Source organism: Orycteropus afer, unplaced genomic scaffold (assembly GCF_000298275.1).
Source record: "Orycteropus afer afer isolate SDZICR_OR568_19922 unplaced genomic scaffold, OryAfe1.0 scaffold00782, whole genome shotgun sequence".
NCBI lineage: Eukaryota > Metazoa > Chordata > Mammalia > Tubulidentata > Orycteropodidae > Orycteropus > Orycteropus afer.
In genome coordinates this window covers 543,425-553,669 of record NW_006922369.1, presented here as the reverse complement: position 1 = coordinate 553,669, position 10,245 = coordinate 543,425, and the positions used below count along the sequence as shown (strand labels likewise).

The following is a 10,245-nucleotide window of genomic DNA, read 5'->3' as shown; positions in this document are numbered from 1 at the left end:
CCACATCAGCAAATGAAGGTCTTGAAAGCTTTCTCTTATCCATATGAGTAAGGCTGGGTTTACTCAGATGTGGCAGCTCTTTCCCAGTCCTATTTTGAGAGCCTTTTAGCCTAAATGGACTATTCCTAAAGTGCGCGGTAATGTACCAAACAGTGTTTCTTTGCTATTCATAAGGTTTTCCCTGGCCAATTCTTTGAGAAGTGGACAGCCTCTTCCTTCTTCCTAGTCTGTCTCAGTCTAGAAGCTTGGCTGTTACCTGTGCACCAGGTACATCTCACTGGGTTTTAAACACCAGAGGCTCAGCCTCAAAACTCATGTCTACATGTCACCATAGTAGGACACACCGACAGACAAGTTTGTCTTGCTGTTGGAGACCTCTTGTATCACCCCCACCTGGGTCCCTGTGGCTGACTGTACCTCTGTATGGCTTCCTGGCTTTTAATCCCCTTTCAAAAAAAAAAATTTTATATCCAGCTAAATCATCCCTCAAATATGAGAATGAAATTAGGATATTTCCAGATAAACTGAAAATAAGGGGAATTGCTAAAATCATATCAACTTTTTAAGAGATGTTAAAGGGAGTCTTGCAGACTAAGAACAAAGAACAGCAAACAAAAGCCAATGATTAACACACACAATGACATAAAACCCAGAAACCAAATCAGTTATAAAAGTAGCCTAAGTAAAATAAGCTTACAGTACTGGAAATAGGGGACCAGAGACATCATTTGGTAAAAGAGGAACTGCAAAATCAAAAAGAGGGAGAAATAGGTTAGTTACAGAACTTCTAAATAATGGGGAAATCAAGACAATAGTGAGATAGAATGGACTGTTTTAAAGTTGAGAAAAAAATAATAAATTATAGGGTAAACTCAAAGATAAATTGTAACCTTTCACATCAAAATAAAACATAAGGCAAGCAAAAATATTTAGGAAATACTAAAACAACAGCAACACAGGAGATGACAACACAATTCATAAACAATGAGAGCTCAGCACAGAATATACTGAGCAAAGAAATCAGAAACATCATGAAAAACATGTAATGCGATAAAAAAAAAACATACTTGTCGATAATGACACTGAATACAAATGGATTAAATAGATGCACCATTTAAGAAACTGAGAGTTGCAGACTGTATAAGAAAACATGTCCCATCAATACACCATCTACAAGAGACACACCTAAGAGACAAAGAAAAAACGGACTAAAAATCAAGGGTTGGAAAAAGATACATAAAGTGAATGGCAATGCAAAAAGGACAAGAGGGAAATATTACTTTATGATAAAATAGACACTAAGACAAAAATGAGCATAAGAGACTGGAGAGACATTGTATAATGATTAAAGGACAAGTTGAACACGAGGACATAACCATAATATGTCCAAGTTGAACATGAGGACATAACCATAATACATGTCTATGCACCCAATGGGGGAAAAAAAAAAAAAAAAAAACACTGCAGTTGTGTTGGATCTGACTCATAATGACACCTCCTTGGGTTTCCAAGGTGATATCCTGATGGAATTTGGTAGTCCAATCTTCCTTCTGAGGAGTGGGTGGAAGGTTTGAACTGCTAGGCTTCTGGTTAGTAGTCAGAAGACTTAGGCAGTAAAGAGACCCAAATGACACAAATCACTCTTCAAGAGAATTAAAAAGAAAGGTTGATGACTCCACAGTAATAGTCGGAGACTTTAATACACCAGTTTTAACAAAAGATAAAACAGACCTAATTCATGACATAAACTGCCAAGCATAACCCAAAATGTACAAACAGCAGAAGAAAAACTAAATGAACGGGACCTGCTAAAAATCAAATTCTTATGTGCTTCAAAAGACTTCTCTAAAAGAGTAAAAACACACCTGCAGCATGGAACAAAATATTTTCCATTGACATATCTGACAAAGGACTTATCTCTAAAATTTATACAATACTCTAATACCTCAACATCAAAAAGACAAACAATACAGTTAAAAAATGGGCAGAAGGCATGAACAGACACTACTAAAGAAGTTAATTAGGGAAGTCAATAAACACATGAAGAAATGTTTGCAATCATTAGCCATTAGAGAGACACAAATTAAAACCACCATGGGATACCATTTCACCCCAGCATTAATAGTAAAGTTCAACAAGACAGAAAATAACAAGTTCTGGCAAGGTTGTGGAGAGATTGGGACTCTCATACACTGCTGGTGGGACTGTCAAATGATCCAACCACTGTAGAAAGCAGTATGGGAATTCCTTAAAAAGTTGGAAATTGAAATACCAGCAATCCCATTACTCAGTACATTTCCTATAGAAATGAAAGGCAGGACACAAATAGATATATCCACACTTATGTCACTCCCTGGATAAGGATGTCATGCTTGGTAGGGTGGAGGGTCGATGAAAGAGGGGAAGGCCTTCAACGAGATGGATTGATATGGTGGCTACGATGATGAGCTCGAGTATAGCAGGGATTGTGGGGCTGGTGCGGGATCGGGCAGTGTTTCGTTCTGCTGTGCATGGGGCCGCTATGAGTCGGAAACAGCTTGACGGCACTTAACAACAACAACAACATGTTCATCACAGCACTATTCACGATAGAAAAGAGATGGAAAAAACCTAAGTGCCCAACAACTGAGGAATGGATAAACAAATTCTAGTACATACACAAAATGGAATACTATACAACCCTGAAGAATAACTTATAATCTGTAAAACACTGCATAAATGTAGAATCTGCAAAACACTGCATAATATGGATAAACTTGGAGGACTTATGCTGAATGAAATAAGTCAATTCAGAGGATAAATACTCTATTGGGTCACTATTGTAAAATCTCTAAGAAAAGTTTATGCTTGGAAAGAAACACCTTTGTTTGTTTACCAGGTAAGGGAGGGGAGGGGAGGGAAAATTCACAGATAGGTTTAAAATACATGTGTGTGTGTATATATATATATATATATATGATTATTAGTTGTAACCAGGGGTAGGATGAAGGCAGATAGTGGAAATTTTTGTTTGGGGTACACTGAGTTTATGCTAATGGTGATGGCATATTTTGGAAAAGGCTAGCAATAATGGTGGCACAACATGAAAAATGTCATCAATGTCCCTGAGCTGTAATTGTGGAGGGTCTTATGTTTGCCAGTGACTTTTTGTATATGTTTTCACCACAATAAAATAAAGTAATTATCTTTCTTTGTTATATGTGTATGTCTGATGTGTGCATAGTTTTGTAGATACATATTTATGCATGTGCATTTATAAAATTTAAAATTAGTTATAAATATTTAGGAGAATCTTGGGATGTTCATTGTGATTATATATATATATATCTATACATACATATATATATCTATATATACATATATATATATACATATTCATTGTAATATAATATATATGTTGTGATATATGTTTATTTTATTACAACCACTGTTCACATGAAGGGTATGAAATTTGTTTAGACAGTGGGAATGCTAAGAATAGTGTTGTTATTGTTATGAGCCATAGAGTCAGACCTGACTCATAGTGACCCCTCTTTGGGTTTCTGAGGCAGTATCACTATGGAAGTAGATTGCCCCATCTTCCTTCTGAGGAATGGCTGGTGGGTTTGAACCGCCAGCCTTCTGGTTAGCAGTCAGATTTCTTACGCACTATGCTACCAGAGCTCCTAAGAATAGAGTAGGTATCAGAAAATTATTTCATATCCACTATAATCACTGAGATGATTTTGAAAGTTTTTATGAAGTTCAGTATTTCAAAAACCTGTGTAATTATGTGTGAAACACAGTATAGTTGGAATGGTAAAATAATTAGTGTATATGAGAAAATTGACCCTAAGTTAGTTCATTATAGTGGAGGGAAACACACTTGCTCTTAAGAGTGAATGGGAAAAGTGGCGTAGAGACAATTATCAAAAATTATTAAAGTATGAAATGTTCTAGGAGAGGATTCTAGCCTGGAGAGTTCATGTTCCCTTGAAACAACTAATGTTTCAGAGAAGCAAACACTTTCCTAATCCCTGCCTTCATGTCCTTGTTCCGGAAACTATACACAACTGGGTTTAGTGTGGGAGTCAGAAGAGTATAGAGCATAGCTACCACCTTGTCCTTGTCAAATGTGTAGCTAGAAGCGGGGCGGATATAAGTGTAGATTACAGGGGAATAGTAAAGGGAAACCACTATGAGGTGCGATGAGCATGTTGAAAAGGCTTTCTTCTTGCCTTCTGCTGTGCGAATTCGGAGAATAGCGGCAATGATAAAACCATAGGAGATACAGGTGAGGGTGAAATCACCCATGGCCAGGGTAATGTCAGCAACACACACCATCACCTCGTTGATTCTCACTGGGCTACAGGACAAAGCTAGCAGGGGAGGTATCTCGCAGAAGAAATGGTCAACAATATTTGGCCCACAGAAAGTGAGCTTTAGAATGAGACCAGTGTGCACCCAGGAATTTGTTACTGCAATAGCCATTACAATGCAGAGTAAGGCCACACACATATGGTGGTTCATAATAGTTTTATAACGAAGAGGAAAGCAGATGGCCACGTAGCGGTCGTAGGCCATGGTGGTGAAGAGAACCATCTCAGCTCCAAGAGACCATGTGAAGAAGAAGAGCTGGGACATGCAACCCCTATATGTGATGGTTTTCTTTGATGTGAGCATGGTCCACAACATTTTGGGTATAATGCTTGTTGTGCAGATGATGTCCACAATAGCCAGTGCCAGAAGGAGAACATACATGGGAGTATGTAAGGATGTGTTATAAATTATGGCAATGACAATAAGCATATTGCCAAGAAAAGCCACAAGGTAAATGCAGAGAAAGACGACAAAGAGAACTCCCTGGATTTCAGGATTTTCGGTGAGGCCCAGAATTACAAACTCAGTAACAATGCTGTAGTTCATTATGCTTTGGTGATTAAATGGCTGGCATTGCACAGAGTGAATGACTGGGAAGTAAATGGATCTGCGCGTTGTTATTAGGTTATTTTCTGTGTTGCATTTGTGAATTTAATGATTTGATAAAACTTTGTAGTAAGAATTTCCTTATGATGGAATTCTCTCTTCCAGACAGTAACCTCTAGTTTCCAGTTAGATAGCATTCTCTGGGTGCTCTTCCACTGATGATTCAAGTAATCTAAACCCAATAGTTAAGAAGAAAAAGTTAAGAAAAATAAATATCTTCAGATATTTCAATATTATTATTCTGGATTGAAACTTGCCTGAGAATGCTTTATGTTCTTATGTACATAACTCAAGAAAATATAATACAAATAAATGCACATCTTATTAAACTTGTTAATTATATGATATAATTATATACATTTCTTGAGACATGTATTAGTAGAAACAACTGGAACAACAGGACTAATTATAATGGGAACATTTCAAGGTAAAAATGACCATCTTAGTAATCTGACAGGAGCTCCGGTAGCATAGTGGCTAAGGCACTTGACTGCTAATCAGAAGGCTGGCAGCTCAAACCCACCAGCCACTCCTCAGAAGGAAAGTTGGACAATCTACTTCCATAGTGATACCACCTCAGAAACCCAAGGAGGGGTCACTATGCGTTGGGGCCGACTCGATGGCACATAACCACAACAACAACAATAATCTAACACTGAATATTCATGTGCCCATTGACTAATTCACTACAGTCCAAATACTAAACACGTTAATCATATGTCTGTCTTGACATGTTTTCTTCAGTTTTTACAAGCATAGGAGCTCTGATAGTGCAGTGCCTAAGAAACTTGACTGCTAACCAGAAGGCTGGTGGTTCACCCCACCAGCCACTCCTCAGAAGGAAAGTTGGACAATCTACTTCCGTAATGATACCACCTCAGAAACCCAAGGTGTGGTCACTATGAGTCATGTTTGACTTGACGGCACATAAAACAACATTGCTAAAATTGAGTGAACTGATCATTTGCTGTACCATCATACAATGGCAAGAGAATTAGATTTAAGAACAAAAGATATAGGATTCTACCTTCATATTACAGTGTTAAATTAACCATTTAAGCCTCATAAAGCTTCAGATTACTTGTTTCTCAGAAATTGAATAATTTGAGATAAATATTAGAATTTATATGGAAACCAGAACTAAACCAATCATTGAGTCAATTCCAACTCATGGAGACCCTACAAGTGTCAGAACAGAATTGTGCTCCATATGGCTTTCAATGACTAATTTTTTAGAAGTAGATCTCCAGCCTTTTGTCCAAGGATCATCTGGATGAACTTGAACTATGAAGCTTCTGGTTAGCCATCAAAGGCTTAACTATTATGCTACCCAGGGACTCAGATATCACATAGATAGAGCTAAAATTTCTTAAGGATAACCAAGGGAAAGAGGCAGCTGGAAACAGTTTTCAAGGAGGCAGCCTCTGTGAGCATAAAGGTAATTCTTGTCCCATTTTATTAGCCCCTAAACCTTCTCTAGCATTTCAGCTACTTCTTCTTTTCTTCTTAGATTATTAATATATTTTTATGCAGTGTATGTTATTTACATGATGTCATGACTGTCAAAACTATTGTGATTAAATGAATCTAGTGAAAATTTTCAAAATACTCATGAAATTATTTATATTTTTATGTCTTCTCAGTGTTCTTTGACATTTTAGAGATCATAATTTATTATCTCAAACCTATACTGAAGTACAAATAAAAATTGTTATTGAATATGGTTTCCACAGTCCAGTCTGATTTGTAGCCTTTCAGCCTCAACTATTTAACTGACTAAATAGATTTAAATTGCTGACTGATTCATTGGCAGTGCTCTGACCAGGGAAAATAAAAAAATAAATACTTCTGTTTAATATATAATCTAAGTTGAACTTCCTGAGCTTTAATTTTAATTTTCTCATAATGCAGTATTGTTACAACTGCTGTAACTTGGATTTATGATATGTGACAGGTTCTTCAGATAAGTTGTATTTTAATCCTAACACTACATTGAAATTTGGTACTAAAGATTCAAGTTTCAATGTGCTTGTACAAAGAAAACATTGCAAAGAGAGTAAAATAACCCTGGCTAAAATTACCCATCTTATGAATGGATGGGCCAAGATTGATATTTAGACTGTCTAACTCCAAAAACAAATTGCTATTAACCATGATTATGATATGTGCTTTTAAGCTAAACAAAATGAAATTACATAATAAATAAATTATATAAGACATATTTGAAAGAATTTATTTTGAATAAGATGATTTGGAAAAGGAAAACATACGCAAATTAGTTGTCTTCAAATATTTAAAAGATTTGATACTGAACTAAATTACTAAATAATCCTTAAAATACTGAATACTGAATATGGTTTCAAATGATATTGAGAGGATGTGATATGGTCACACCATCTGAATCAGAGATCTGGCATCAAAACTTCTTAAGATGAATCTATATAAAATCAGTCACCTTTAAGCATTCATTTTCTTAGCTAGTAAAAACAAAAACTGAAAGACTACCACCACCAACAACAAAATTCAGTTGTCACCTTTGATTCATGATGGCCCAAAGTGTTTCAGAGTAGAACTGTACTCCACAGGGTTAGCAATGGCTGAGGTTTTGGATGCAGATCATGAAGCTTTTCTTCTGACGTGCTTCTGGGTAGACATGAACCTCAAACTATATGATCAGCATTTGTGAGCATTAACCAATTTCTCCACCCAGAAGTAAGTGCTCAATATAAATTGAATCCTCCCTTTTGGGGGAAAAGAAGAAGAAGGAGAAGAAGAAGAAGAAGAAGAAGGAGAAGGAGAAGGAGAAGGAGAAGAAGAGGAAGAAGAAGAAGAAAGCATATATTTTCCCTTTAATACGTTTTATTTATCAATGTAAGTAATATTATTTATCAAAATTATTTATCTGTGTAATTATTGCCTATCAAATCTTCTGAAGCTAGATATGAATGAGATATCCTATGTCCAAGATATAAAGCCAAGTTTCACAAATGAAATTTGCAAGAAGGTAGGGAAATGCATATGTTGTATACAATCTCTGAGTTAAAAGCAGAAGTAAGAAAAACTGGAGATTCTCTTTCTCATCCTCTCCTGTAATAGCACAAACCTTTCTTCACAGGCATTGATTGAGTTCTCTTCCCAGTGCTGATTCCATAACTAAGGATGATTACAGTGTGCAAAAGAGGTTGAACTCATTTCACTGGGAGGTGTGTTTGTGGTGGAGTATTGACTATAAAGACCTTGTACAGAATGTCTACTCTTGGCTCAATGTGAAGATATGTATTGTCCATTATCCATAGCTGTCCAAACAAAGAGTGGTCAATAATTTCTCCAGAAATTCTGTGAGTGAGTTGGTCTGACTTGTATAAATTACTAGTATTCCAAAAGCCTTTCAGAGAACAAAGGTCTTCCCACATCAGCAAGAAAGTCTGTATTTCTAGTCTTACAAATCAGAAGTCATTTACTTTTGCTCTCTTCTCTTTCTGGTCACATTGAATTTGATCTTAGATATAATCATGAAAAGACAAATAAAAGAAATGCAGGTTACATTGTCCCTGAAAAGTAACCAGTTCTCTAGCAATGTTAAGAGAAAAGCAAGAGAAGAGAGAAAATAAATTCTAAGCAAAAATACTTATGTACAAGTTAAGAGTCATAAAGTACAAAGTATGTCTGTGAAATACAAAGTCGTTTGATTACAAAATGGTAGAAGCTTAGTGTACACAGGGGAAGTACTGTGAAAGATGTGATTTAAGAGATGGTCCCATTTGGATTATTACACTTTAAGGAATTGATTTATACTTCTGTAGGTAATCAGAAAAATCTTGGAAGTTTCTATTAAAGTAAGTAATCAGTGGTATGCCAAAATTTTGGAAAAACAGCTTACAAGCAGCATGGAGGAAGGATTCAAGGGAGAAATGTTGAAGTCTAAGTTTGACTGAGATTACATTTACAAATATTAATTGTTTTGTAAAAGAGCATTGATTTCATTAAATTTAACATTAGGATTTATTATAATGATTAGGTACCAAAATAAAATGAAAGTCATATAGTTGATATATAAGTCATGTAATATATATCATACCATAGCTTATATTATAGTATATATATACATATATACAAAGTTATACAATTGAAAAACCTACTCTGAATACGTTCATTTTAATTATTTATCAGGATCCAGACACATTGCCAAATAAACATTGGCAACCCTCTCTTACCAAAACCAAAACCAAACCCATTACCATAGAGTTAATTCTGACTAATAGCAAACCCCACTGGGTTTCTAAGACTGTAAATCTTTATGGAAGTAGATTGCCTCATTTTCCTCCTGCAGGGCAGCTGGTGGGTTTGAACCACTGACATTCTGGTTACCAGCCAAATTCCTTACCCATTACATCATCTCTGAGAGGGAATAAATTGAGATCAACCTGTATTTACTGCCTTTAACACAATCTATGGGAGCTCTGGTGGCCGAGTGCCTAAGGCATTTGACTGCTAACCAGAAGCCTGGCAGTTCAAACACACCAGCCACTCCTCAGAAGGAAGATTGGGCAATCTATTTCTGTAGTGATACTGCCTCAGAATCCCAAGATGGGGTCACTATAAGTCAGAGATCCGACTCCATGGCGGTGAGGGTTTTTTTTTTTTTTTTTCTGTTTAACACAATATTTAATAGCAGTTCGGATTGGTGATTTATTGATATGCCATTCACTGACACTTTATTCAATTTTGATAACTGGAGTAATTAAAAATTAATAGTATCAGTGTCCTAGTTTACATATAAGAAGCTCTGGTGGTTCAGTGATTAAAGCATTCAGCCGTTACCAAAAGTTTGAAGGTTCAATTCACCAGCTTCTCTGAAAGAAAGATGAAATGCTCTCAGCTTCTGTAAACATTTATAGCCTTGGAAACCCTATGGGTAGTTCTATTTTGCCCTAGAGGGTTGCTATGAGTCAGAATTGATTTGATGTCAGCGGTTTTGGTTTGGGTAGTTGACATGAGGAAGTTGAAGTTTGACAAGGTTAATAAACGTGCTCAGAATCACATAATCAGACATCGGTGATTTTAGTATGTGAATCCAGGGAGACTAACATAAAAATTCATGTTGTGATCTATAAGTTCATGCTATGCTGCTGCTGATTCCTAGAGCACAAGTTATTCATTTTCATCATCTTCTTCTTTTTTATGTTGTTGTTATTTGCCGTCGAGTCGGCCCCGACTCATAGCGACCCCTCCTTGGGTTTCCGAGGCAGTATCACTACGGAAGTAGGATTGCCCAACCTT

General features: G+C 36.2%; 1 protein-coding gene across 1 annotated transcript; it reads right to left on the bottom strand.

Moving 5' to 3' along the window:
• Positions 1 to 3,981: 3,981 nt before the first annotated feature.
• LOC103211728 (olfactory receptor 13G1) lies at positions 3,982 to 4,905 on the bottom strand. The gene has a single exon (XM_007957707.1). The coding sequence runs from the start codon at positions 4,903 to 4,905 to the stop codon at positions 3,982 to 3,984; it is 924 nt and encodes a 307-aa protein (XP_007955898.1).
• Between the last annotated feature and the right edge of the window lie 5,340 nt (positions 4,906 to 10,245).

Excerpts from the sequence above, each read along its gene's own strand:
- LOC103211728 (XM_007957707.1), bottom strand. The coding sequence starts at position 4,905 with ATGAACTACAGCATTGTTACTGAGTTTGTAATTCTGGGCCTCACCGAA.